The sequence below is a fragment of the Miniopterus natalensis genome, chromosome 11 (genome assembly GCF_054644295.1).
Source record: "Miniopterus natalensis isolate mMinNat1 chromosome 11, mMinNat1.hap1, whole genome shotgun sequence".
Lineage (NCBI taxonomy): Eukaryota > Metazoa > Chordata > Mammalia > Chiroptera > Miniopteridae > Miniopterus > Miniopterus natalensis.
Genome location: NC_142091.1, coordinates 71,527,959 through 71,541,157, shown reverse-complemented (window position 1 = coordinate 71,541,157; position 13,199 = coordinate 71,527,959). Strand labels below are relative to the sequence as shown.

General features: G+C 49.1%; 1 protein-coding gene across 1 annotated transcript; it reads left to right on the top strand.

Moving 5' to 3' along the window:
- The first annotated feature begins 6,033 nt into the window (after nt 1–6,033).
- Nucleotides 6,034–8,261, top strand: LOC148092086 (mammaglobin-A-like). Its single transcript, XM_087822401.1, has 3 exons — nt 6,034–6,088; nt 6,477–6,664; nt 8,223–8,261. The coding sequence occupies exons 1-3, from the start codon at nt 6,034–6,036 to the stop codon at nt 8,259–8,261; spliced, it is 282 nt and encodes a 93-aa protein (XP_087678527.1).
- The last annotated feature ends 4,938 nt before the right edge of the window (nt 8,262–13,199 follow it).

The window sequence follows — 13,199 nt, the reverse complement described above, 5'->3', positions numbered from 1 at the left end:
ATGCCATTCAGCCATGCTTTACCTTCGGTCACACCACTGCCCGTGGGCATGTCCTGGTCCCTCTGCCTCCACATTGTTCCCTGTAGAGGACAGCCGACCACCCTACCTATAATGTCCACTTCACGTCTCCTTCTTGATGGTGCCCTATCTGACTCTTGCCCCCTAAAAAAACCTTTATACACAGACATAATTTACACTCAACAACGCACACAGATACACGTTTTATACACACACACACCCCTGAGATGTGCACAATGAGACCCATACATTCACACAGACAGACATTCACACAGACAGACACATGCATTCACACAGACATGTACACACAGAGACATATATACAGATAGGTATAGTCATCTCTCTGCTATCACTGTATCTTTCTGTGATGTGGTGTTCATATAACAGAGTTGTTTGAAGAACAACTCTCTGTTTGATGTGCCTCCCGGGTTTTCCTTATTGACAATGTGACAACTTTTAGAAACTCTGCTTGTAACATATGGAGTTGAACCAGGTTACAGGACTGACTTCTGCAGACTCTGTTTTACCTGTGAGCCTCTACTCCTTCCCTGGCAAGTGCTGTCACTGTCAGTCTCACTCTGCTCCTCACACATCTTCCCTCCCCATCCCACTTAAGCTCTTGGACAAGCTCTATATTCCCCACCCAAAGCACTGGTTTTGGCATAAGCTTAATTCAAGCAAACTTTCAATGGCTCTCCATTCTTAGAATATGAAACTCATTATCTCCATTCAAAATTACTATGTGCAGGCCTGAATGACCATCAAAACTTCACCTTGTGTTAAAGTGAACACCTCCCCTTCCTCTCTCCCTTTTAATTCTACTTTTTCTCTCCCACATGCCAACCTTGTTTCTGACACTTTGAGGGTATAAAAGTGGAGAGAAAAAGAAGACAAGCAACTTCTTAATTGACACATATTCTTTGGAGACTGGTCTAAGTTCTCTGGGCCAGAAAGAACTTTCTCTCAGGGGATACCTTCAGGGGTCTTCAGAAAGCTAAGATCACTATGATCTCCTGTTGTCTTCATGGGTCATAAATACTCAAAGCAAAACAAGTAGTTCTGGAAAAATTGTAAATGATTTGGAAGACAAAGCCAAATAGTGTAACAAAACTATAGGTACATGCAGGATAAAGAACAGAAAAGTGAGAGAAAAGCAAAGCATGATAAGGCATCCATTCATGAGGCCCAGCTAACAGGATTCCAAATGAGAGAGATCAGGGTGGGAGGAAAGTCACCAAAGAAATACATCAAGAAAATTTCCCCACAGTGAAGAATATGAAATGGACTAGCTCACCCATTCCCCACATCAAAACACATTGGTGGGACTTGGAAACAGTGTCCTGAAGACATGAGATTCATTCAGAATGAAACACTGAGTCACATGCAAGGATGAGTTTAAAACCGAGTCAACACAAGTTTGGGAGACACAAAGTAATCCTGAAAATTCCAAGGCTCTGACCTATAATTGAATATGAATAGAATTCTATATGCAGTCAGCTACCATTTAAGCATGAAGATATACATAAAGGTATTTCAGAAATGCAAATCTTGAAGAGTTTTATCTCTAATGAGCTTGCTCTCAAAGGAAGGAGAACATATGCTCTACAAAGAAGAATAGATGGAAAAAACCAGAGCATGGAATCCAGTAAGCACAGGACATAAGCTACGTGCTTACAGATGAATCTGTACTCCTCAGAGACATTTCCACACAAGAAGACACAGTGAAGAAGCTTTTCATGGAGATTGTCTCTCAGTATTTACTCTTTGGAACAATGCTCCTACACCATTATTTCCAAATAAAAACTTATAAAATTATAGGAATTTTAAAGACAGAAATGAAAAGGAAAGACAGGATTGAAGAAAAAGACAAAAAATGGTTGGGGCCAACATTTGGCAAAAAATAGGTGAAGATGCTACAAACCATCTCGGGTCAACTTGGAACCGACACGCAACCAAGTGAGGAGACACTGGATGTACTTTGTTGAAGGACTAATTGATTCCCTGAAGCAATTGATAATCATGTGAAATGACAAGACATAAGACAGAGAAGTGAATAGATATATTAGGTATGTCAGTAGAAGAAGTTTCTTTCATAGCAATTAGAGGCCTATAGACAATCAAGGAAAACAAAGTCCTTATGAGCTTACATTGTCCAGGAAGAAAATCTCTGAGAGGAGGTGAGGACTGAGTTGGATGTTGAAGGACAAAGTCAAGGAGGAAGAAAGAAAGGAGAAATCGAGGCCCTCCAGGAGTGAGGACAAGCCTGGCAAAGTCCCAACCATGAAGCTGAGCTGCAAGCACTAGAGGACACAAGTGCCCACACTCCTGTCGGCATTGTTCTGCATCGAGGCTCCACTTACTGTCCACCAAGTATGAAACCGCCCAGCACTTTATGAGGGCACATGCTTTCAGAGATTTCTCTGTCACTGGGTGACTCAGCCATGGCTCTAGTACCACGTGACGTAGGAGGGTTGTTTTCCGAGTGGATGTCCTGGGCATCGCAGGCTGTTTAGCACCAAACCTGGTCTCACCCATTTGATTCAAGGAGCACACCCCTACCCTGTGGGGACAACACAGTATCTCTGGACATGAACAAATGTCAGCAGGGCGTGTGTAAGGAGAGAGAAAATCAGCCCCAGTAGAGAATCACAGATTTGGAAATTAGAAATACATGTTACTAGATCTCCCATATTCCTCTTTTGATACCCCAAAGGGCCAGAAATTCCCACTATGGAAGCCTACAAATATTGAGAAAATGTGGGCATGAGCTAGAGGGAAAATTAGTAATGAAAGAGAGAAGCTCATGGTGTAGAAATCAAATGAACCATATCAACTGTCAAATGTGTGGGGAATTAAATATATAACCACACATTTTGTATAAATGTCAAGTTGTGTAAAGTTCAGGGTTTTAGTGAATGAGCCAAGGAGAATTAGCTGGAGGTGACAACTGATCCTGACTCAGCTTCCAAATCTGGCTCCTTGTCCATAGTCATTAGATGAATCCGGGTTAGATGGATCAAGCTAATGTTTACTTCCAGGGAACAGAAGGACTGAGGTGGCCCAGGCCCTGGATGTCAGAGCTCCAACTTCTTGCTCTCCCAACCTGGCCCTATGCTGATCCCACAGTTCTCTCCAGAAACATAAAGTATGTGGTGTTAGCACCAGGATGTCAGGCTGATGCCTGGGTTTAGTGCTGTGAACGAGACTTGCCTTTATTAGAGTTTGTATTTGAAATGAGCTTCTCTTTCTAAATAGACCCAGTAATAAAACATGTTATATAATCAGAGACTTCTTTGTAGAATCTCAAAATCTGTCCCAAAAAACAGTTATACAACAATTAATTAGACACCTACTTTATCACTAAGGTCACTCACTCAAAACCCAGAAGAGTACAGGTCATGCCTGTAGGACCTGAACAAGGAGGAAAGAGCCATAGGGTGAGGTGCTGGTTGCCAGCAGGAAGGTGCACAAAAAGAGCCATGGATCTGGAGAAGGTGATCCCTAGAGATTCACAGCCACAATAGAACAAAAGAAGTTGGCTGTCTGTGATGTGGCATCAGGAATAAATACTGAGTTTCAAGCTAAAGGGACTCAGGCAAGGACAGTGGAGAAGTAGACTTCACATGGAGCCAAGACCCGAGCAGAAAACTGTGGGGCCTGCACAGAAATCTACCTAGAGTCCACATAGGGCAGTTGGGCTAGTCAAGGTCACGAGAATCCATCTGAATCAGAAAGTGAAGGTCCATCAGGGTGAAACTAAGGAGGTCAATAGTGTTGAGCACTGTCTCTGATGCTAGAACACCTGGTTCCTTACCTGGCTCTGCCACCCATTAGCTGTGTGCCCTTGGTCAGGCTACTTGACTTCTCTTGTCCCATTGTGTGCAGCTCGTGAGAAATGTTATACCTAACTCATGGGGAGGGAGACCACACATCTCAGTTTGCTCACTCAGGAGAATCCTGTTTTTGGTTGCTGTCGCGGTGTTCCATCCATTTAGTGAGGAAGAAACCTGTGAAGGGTCCAACGTCGCAGCAGACAACAGGGCAGGTCCATAACCATGGGGGCACCAGACAAAGTCCTCACTGAGTCCTGTTCAAGGAGACAGTCTTCCATTTCTTTACGAACATCTTTCACTTGCTTTTGGAATGAAGATCGCCAACCACTGTCACCTGGCAGAAAGTACACACATAAGAACACATCCTTGTTTATGCCTAGCTTTTTCCTAAATCAATATTGTTCTTGACAACTTAAGACCCAGCTGATTGATGGAAAGAAATGAGTCTGAAATAATCCAGACAGAGAATAATGCATTCACAGGCAATTGCTTATTGGCTCATCTCTCAGGCTCTCTCATTTGTTTCTTTTTTCTTTACTCTAAGCCAATGTCGTCTCTCTTTGTCCTTCATACCATCCCTGGTAAACTGATGTGGTTTTTGTATCTTATGAGGCTGTCCTGTCCCTCTCTGACACCAAGAGGCACGCTTTCCATGCTTCCTTTACCTTGCCAAGTGCCATCTGCGCTCAGGGCCTCTGTACTTGCCCAGAACATTCTTCCCCAGATGATCCCCCAGATTTCACTCTTCACTCATGCAAGCTAAAAAGTCCTGGCCTGATAGCCTGCCTGGACCTCCTTGCAGGATGCTGCCCTAGTGGTTTTTCTGTTGTTCATGACACAATCACTTTCCCTTTATGTCATATTCTATTGCAGGCTTGTGTGTTGACTTCCTGTTAGAGGTAAGCTGCAGAAGTGCAAGGTTCTGGTCTAACTTGTTCCTACAACTGAATCTGTGACACGTAGCACAGGGCTTAGTCATAGGGTAATCATGGTTGTTATGAACATGGATGGATAAATGAATGGATGGAAGGATGGATGAATGGATGATAGATGAATGGCTAGATTAATGGATGGATGGATGGATGGATGGATGGATGGATGGATGGGTGGATGTTAGGTGAGCAGATGAAAACCTCTGATTTAGTCACGATCACCCTTTCTATGCCCTGTGCTGGGCTTGTACACTGACTGTCTGCTATTCTTACAAAACCAGGCTTGGTATCATTGTGCCCCCTTTAGAAATGAGCAAAGGGAAGCTCGGGACAACTAGCACCAACTTCCCCAAGGACACTTCATGATGAGCAGCTGCATCCAAGATTCACCCCACATCTGCAGGAGCCCAGACCCACCATTCAGCGCCACCTCCCTTAAGCACCTGTAATTCTACTTCTCACGTCAGCTACTGAATCAGAAGACCAAAACCCCAGAACGCTAACAAAACTAAACAAAAATTAACTCTACATTTATAACTAAATTTATGAAATTGACTTAACTAAATGAGATAGTCTTTGTAAAAACAGCCCTCGAAGAAGGTGAAGAATTATAGTTCTTTTCCAACAAAGGTATCTGACGGGTCAAGTCTATGGGTGTGGAACGTCTGCCCTCCACAGGCGCTATGTGGTATCACACCCAGCCTAGGTTTCTCATGACTCAGGAGGAGCAGAAAGAGGGTAGGAAGAGTTTTGCACCTTGAAGAAATAGACCAAAAAGAGGAGTCTCGGGGGTGTGGGGAGAGGACGAGGTCAAGGGGAGAGCAGGAGTGGCAAGGGGAAGGAGACCTGCAGGAGGAGAGAGAGGTAGTGAGGACCCCAATAACAATAAAACAAAAATGACAGCACAGGCTCAGGGCGTAATTTGCTTTTATTTAGCAAGGCCTTCAGCATTAATTTCACCTAATGTCATTTCCACTATTGCAGCTCTGAAATTTCTAAGGGTTTTTAAAGGTTCTGTCTCCTTGGTTTCTACAAACAGAGCACAGGCTGGCTGGGTTCCAGTTGATTCTCGAGTCCTTCCTGGGGCCCAGTGCCAGGTTTATCTGGTGACGCATTCCGCCGTCATTGGCAGGGATTCAGGTGCCCACCAGGAGAATAAAAGGAGGAGTCTGGGCCCTCTCCTCCAAAGTGAGTCAGTCTCTGCTTCCCTGCCACATCGGAGTGACCGGCCAACAACAGCTGCTTGAACCATGAAGCTGGTGACAGTCCTCATGCTGGCTGCCCTCCCCCTGTCCTGTTATGCCGGTGAGTGCTGACAGGGCCAGGCCGTGGGTGCAGGCCTTTGTCGGGCCCCCTGTGGAAGATCTCCTGCCCCCAGACCCCAGTGCAGAGCATCTCATTTCTCTGGTGTCTTCCTTGTTCGCGGTTACATAGTGTTTGGTTTCTGGGCTGTGGAAGCCAGGCAGCTGGGAGTGGCGGTGGTCGGGGGGAAGGAGGCAGATGTTTTAGGGCTTAAAGAAAATCTCAGATCCTGAGATTACTCTCCTAGAATTGAGGGCTCAGACCATTGCCCATAATCTCTCTGAATATCTGTCTCTACTGGGGTGTAAGAGGAGGACAGGCATCGTCGCTATGTCCAACAAGGATGTGGTACCTCTGTGCTCCAGCCTGCTTTTGTGCACTTCCTCCCCAGGCTCTGGCTGCCCCACTTTGGAGGATGTGATCGAAAAGGCCATTGATCCTACAGTGGACGAAACACAGTACATCCAAGATCTTCAAGAGTTCATACCAGATGATGCCACCGCCAATGCCCTAAAGGAAGTGAAGCAATGCTTTCTCAGCCAGAGTAACGAAACTCTGGACAACGTCAGAGTGATGATGGTAATCTTGGTTTGTTCCTAACAGCTTTTACAGCACTGCACAGGGACAAGCAGGCTCCCAGGTTGTTGCCTTTTGAAAGCAAGTGTCGATCACACGCCATTATATCAGTGAATTTAGTTGTTGGTGAGTGTGAATACTTTGACATCCAGAAAGCCACCCAAGGGCTGGGGTTGGTTTGCCTGCTCACATTGTGGATTCTGTAGTGAGTGACGCATGGAGAGGGGAAAGAGGGCTTGAGCAGAGGCCTACCTACCTCTCAGCCTCTCAGAGACACCTGATTCTCAAGAAGACCCTCACTTGTAAGAGTGATCAGCAAACAAACAAAATACTCTTGTTCATCAAAGCAACTACTGAAACACTTTAAAGAATTTTCAAGAGTGCAGAAAATTCCATTTCAGGAAGATGCCTTCCGTCTTATTACTGCCACCCCCAAAGCACCTTCAAGCAACCACAGTTTGCTAGTGTGAGTGAGTGCATTTCTTGACCATGAATTAAAGCCCCATGAGTGACAAGAGGACACCATGGCTATGCATCCACCATGGGTGATGGAATTGTTGAAAGCAAAAATCAGTAGTTAAACAATGAGATCTTTTCTATTTAGAACAGGTGTTGTTTAGTTTTTTTTCTAGTATTCATTCCCTGCCCTAACATACAACTGAAAACATTCCAGGGTAACAAGTTAGAAATATTGCCACAGCACAAAGATAAAAGTCTACATTGCTCAGAATTTTCTGACACAGGGTTTCTGACAACATGGATAAATCTGGAGGAACTTTGATTAAAAAAAAAAAAAGCCAGTCACGAAAAGAGAAATATTGCATTTTGTGTAGCAGGTGATCCCTGAGAAACAGAGGTAGAACTGTGGTCTCCAGGGCGGGTGGTGAGGAAACCGGGAGCTGTTCAGGGTCTGGCGCTGCACTGCAGCAAGGTGAGAAGGTCCTGGAGGTTGGTTGCTCTGCAGGGTGAATGTTCTTAACACGACTAAACTGTACCTTTAAAGTGGTGAAAATGGTCATATTTATGTTACATGTATTTACCATAATTACAGTTTGAAAACACTAACAAGCCCTTCAGTGAAAGGTGATGGGATTTTCCTTTGAAAACCCAGGTCAGACAAGTCACTGGAGTGCACGTCTCCCAAGGTCTGTAGCCACAGGGACGTGGGAGGCCTCAGTCTGTCTGCTCTCTTTCTACATGTAGGCCGTGCAGGATCCCAAAATGCACATGTTCTTGGGCTTGGGCTGAGATACTGAAAAGTGATAACACAGCATATTTATTGGATATGTTATTTCAAGGAAGAGGAGACATGCAGATAAGATCATCAAAGGGATCCCTGATGGGGACCAGATCTGGAAGCAGCAGCACGTCTTTGGCGTCAGGAAATGTCTCCTGAGCAACAGAACAAATGAGATCATTTTGACTTGGCTTTCAGCACCAGCTCTCTGTCGATGGCTGTGGACAAGTCCAGGAAAACAATGAGAGGCCATGTTTGTCTTTCAGGATTTTCCTTTGTAAGGGGAATTGAAATGTGAGTGATGTCTCTGCTTCTGTTTTCCAGGAAACAATATATGACAGTAAATGGTGTGCTACGTATTAACTTCCCACCAGACCTTTGGCTCAGACTGCAGAGATGTCAGAAACCGGCTGTCAATGGGTGGAAACCACACCAAGCTTTCTTTTTTGTCTTTTGATCTTCAGCCTGCAAGACAGTTGTTGAAACCTCACATACATTTTCATTTCAATAAAGAAGCTGCAAACCTAAAGTTCCTTTTTGGTTATTGATTAGAATGGAGACTCTAGAGAGACTCACATCACACATGCGTTCCTCACACACACCCGCACACACACTAGAACTGAATCATTCATTACAGACCCCATGACTGAAGGCCAGAGAATCTGAAAGGTCCTCTGCTCCTTACCATCCGTAGTCCAGCTTTGATCCTGTCTCAGGAAAAGTATTGTCCTCCCCTCATCACCCCCAACCCCCCGGGCCATCTGGGCAGTGCTCAGGGCCTCAGGTTCCCGGATCCACCCATGTCATGTGCAGGCTATGCCCTGCTCACCAGGGCTAGGCTCCTCCCTGGGTACTCTCTGTCCCTGACCCGAGGTGCAGGGAGAGCAACAGAGCTAGTGAGAGAAGTGACTCAGGCAAAGCAAGGCTGAATCCTGTCTTGAACTCCCTCCTACTTCTCAAAACACCTCTGGGTTCGTGACACCATTAGGCCCAGGCAAAATGACCCTTTCCCCACACATGCGTTCCTCACACGCAGGCGCTGAGACAAAGGACCAACACCAGACACTGACTGCACCTAAAGCACTAAATCCCAGGGGCTTCCATCGATCAAGTGATTACACATTTGTCAAAGTTCAGCCTCAGTCTGTGCTGCAAGGCAGACGTGCACAGTGCCAGCAATGCCTCCCTCTGGCATAGTCACTAGGGTGGGACCGTGGATGAGACGGTCACTCAGTGAGGAAGGGAGGGCTGGAGGCCAGGCCTTGTGACCTGTAACGTCCTTTGTGGGCAGGACCAGGGAGGCTCACTAGGTACAAATAGCCCCGGGCTCCCCAGGATGCTGAGTCCAGCTCCCAACTGCTCATTGTTGCCTAAAGCGGATCTCAAAGCAAAATCAGCCATGAGACTGTTCCTGCCTGTCCTGCTGGTCACTCTGCCCCTTCACTGCCATAGGGGTGAGTAGCATTTCTGATCGGACACCAGCGGGCCAGTGCGTAGCCCTCTGACCTAGGGGGCTGCTTGGGGAGAGTGGGGAACACATCAGAATCCTTAGCTTCACTCCCCGTGTGGACCGGCCACCAAAAGCCCAGGGCTCATTGTATCCATTCCCAATGTATGGGGCTTTTACAGGAAATTGTTCCAGAAAAGTTTTAACTCTTTTCCAGTGGAAGCCCCCTTCCCACCCATGGTCTGTGTCCGGGAAGCAAGAGAACGTAATAAAACTTGCTTGTGAATCCGCGTTCTGCTGCTTGGCAGTGCTGGGACCTCGAACAAAGGCTCCATCTCTTCAAGTCTCCCCCACCCTTGGCTTTCCAGCTACAGCAGGAGAAGCTGTGACCATGAGTGACATGAATAGTCAGAGGCCAACTCTGGTCTCCCCAGACGGTCTCTGTCCAGAGTCTTTTAGGTGCCATCGAGTCCAAGGCTGTTGAACTAGATTCAGACCCATGGAAGGTTCCCGCAGGCCGGTGCTCAGCTCAGGAAGAGCCGCTGTTGTCTGAGTCTCGAGTCATCAGTGTTCCCGTGGCCTGAGGGTCAGCAGCACTCACTGAGGCCACACGTCCTGCTCCTGCAGGAGCCCAGCCAGGATGTGCAGAAGCAGCGCAGTCGCCAGGCTGCAACTGCAGTGTTTCTAGGCAAACTGCAGACTTTCCGCCAACAGAAGGGCCGTGTGCTCGTGCCCTCGGGACGGAACAGAGGCCCTCTGAGCCTGTCTCCTGCACCTGACTTTCGGCACCTCCTCCCCTTCCCCGAGCGGCCCCTCTCCCCACCCCTCAGCCCTGCACAGCCGCTGTCTGACCAGGTGGGATTGGGCCCTGCAGGGGCGCCTTTGGAGCTGCAGGTGGTTACAAAGCCCTGGGTGGGGTGGAGAATGCAGAGCAGGAAAAGGGGTCACTTCAGGTCTCGGTACAATCCCAGTGGGAGGAAAGTAGGCCCCAGTTCCTGCCTCCCCGCCCCAGGAACTCTGTCCGTCAATGCAGAATCCGAGAGCCAGAGGTGATCTGTGTTTCAGCTTCAGATGCATGAAGCTTCCAGAGTTCTCTTCATAAGCTTTGTAGGAGTCTTCACCCACCGACAAAACCCCAGTGTTAAACTTAGTCAGAAAAGGGCGTCTCCCCTCCTTTCATAGTTTCCCTCACTCCTCTCCAGATGGACCCCCCTCTGATCTCTGGTAAGATCTGACCTCGCCCTTCATGGGAAAGACTGATTGCTAACATTGCCTCTCCCCCAGTGCCCAAGACAAAAGAAGGCATTGCCCTCCTAGAGGCAAACCTTCATGCCTGAGATCTAGGGAAAGCAAATTTCAACAAAGCAGGCGTCTCGGGAAGGCCTGGGTGTACTTGACAAAGGGTGAGAAGTGACGTAGGGGCCGGTCAGCCTGTTTCCATCCTGGCTCTGCTGCTGGCTCTGTGATCTCGGGCAGGTCAGCACTGCAGGAGTTTGCACTGACATTGGCTCAGTTTGGGGGGAGACCACAGTCCCCTGGGGTTCCTTCTATCTGAGGTCTGGGAGCCATGGGGAAAGCTGACTTATGTTACTGCAATTGTGTTTCTTTTTCTTCTACTCCAGCAAATGCAATAGGCTGTGCAGGACTTGTTTCTGAAATAAAAAGTTTCCTGTTGGATTACAGTTCCGTCTTCCATTTGAAACTTCTGAAGTATCACACACCTCCAGAGGCTGTCAAGGCCAAACTTGAAGTGAAAAAATGCATAGACAAGATCTCCTTTGGTGACAAATTAAGAATTGCAGGAGTAGTGGTAATATCTCCTTTTTTCCAGGACCACCTGCTCAGCTGCATGCCCGGAGGGAGGGGAGGGTGCTGCTCTGTGGGGGGCACAGGGTTGGGGTCCCTGCCCCTCTGCTCGCCTCTGATAGAGTGCCCGGGGCCAAGGGTGGATTATAACAGGACACCTGCTGAGAAAGACTAAGCCTGCACAGGGCATCTTGTTTATGATCCCCCCTGGGCACCAGGTTCCCCACAGTGTCCAGAGTGAGGACAACCAGGGACAACCAGTGGTGATGTTGAAAGACCAGAGGCTGCTGCCTCCCTGCCTGGGAGCTTTCCTGACGGAGGGAGAGTGGCCCTCACCCAGTGGCACTGTCCCCTGGGGATCCCCTGGCAGTGCTGGGAGTGGTGAAGGGGAGACAGTGGAGGGAGAGCGCTGGCCCCCGCCCCTGTCAGGATGGAGAACTGGCCGCCTGGCTCTGGCACATTTGCAGAGCCAAGGCCGGCGCCCTGTCCCTGTGCCCCACTTTCCTGTCCTCCCCAATCAGGGCCCGTGGGCACAGACCCTGCCTGCTATGTCCTCTGCGGCCCTTGTGGAGCTGACCCCTTCCTCAGGTGTCTGTGAGGGACACAGATACGGGAAGGTGTCTCTCAGCTCCTCTGCCCTGAATGAAGTCGGGTTTCATGCCAATGTCCACACCAGCCGGACTCTCGGGGGGAGAAGTCCTTGGGCGGCCAGACTGCACTTCCCACCAGGAGGCTGGAATCTCCTGCAGGAAGATTTTCCCACTTCCCCCCCCAAACCCCATCCAGGTCCCTCAGCCCCGGGTCCACTCTGGAGGAAACACCCGGTCTTCGGACCCAGGACTCAGAGCAAGGAAATCCCAGGCTGCTCCCCCACCCTTGACCCTCCTACTGGCTCCAGCAGACACCTGAGCCCCTCTCTGGGGTCTCTGGGGCCTATGTGTCAGGCTGTGGTCATGCTCTTTCCTGACCTACTGGGTGCATTGTGCCTGCATCAGGACTATTGAGTCCCCACACGCACGGCCATCCTGCCTGGTGCCCGCTGGGCGTTTGCTGGTTGCAGTTTCTTTCAGGTCTTGGTTGTGAACAGCCCTCTGTGTGAACCCGTCACCTCCAGGGCAGCATGACCGAGGCACCTCTCTTTCTTTTTCTCTTTCAGGTCAAAATAAAGAATACATGTAACAGTGGGTTTCCCTCTAGCCCTCCTACCACTGCCTCTGTTGCTCAATGATGACCTGACCTTCCCTGGAAAATGTAGAGGTGTCAACGTCTTGCTTCAATAAATCACTTGACCTGCACGTCTCCACGTGTCCTGTTTTATCCAAGAATCCCTGTCCGTGCATCGAGATGGTATCATCATATCCTGGCGTTGGGTGGTGTCAATGGGGCATTTCATTGACATGAAGAGCAGTGGCCGTGGCGTCTGAGGACAGGGATCAGAGAGGGAATGCTGCTCAGGAACCCCTGTGTCACTCACAGGTCTCCCAGGCCCGTGGCCCTGACAGAAAAGGAGGGTGATGGGTAAAAACACTCCACAGGGTCCTGCTCCTGGGCTTGGTCCCCAGGGAACCGCAGCCTGAGGCCAGTCACCTGGTTCCCAGCAGCAGCAGCCGCCCTGCTCCCCCCTCCCATGAGCTCAAGCAGCCCGCTGGCCTCAGTCCTTCCCTGGGCTTGCAGGCTGGGAGGGGCCCGGGGAGCGTGTTTTCCCTCCACTTCTCCACCTGCAGGGACCGTCCAGGCTTCACTCTTTGCCCTGCACACACTCGTGCGCTCACCCCTCCACCCCCAGCTACTACCACCTCCCCCAAATTCTCCCTAAAGCCCTGAAGCAAGCAGGCAGCTGCCAGGGGGAAACTCCACTCCAACAGTGCACCCCGACCCCAGGGAGCCGGGCAGAGGAGCACAGGGAATGCGCAGCCCTCCTGTCCCCGGGCGCACAGGCTCAGGGGGCGCCACCCAGGGAGGCAGCAGCCCCAGAGCCCCCGATACAGCCCTCAGAGGCCCGGGATGATTGTCCAGGGGCTGCTGCCTTTTGTCACGACTCCTTTAGT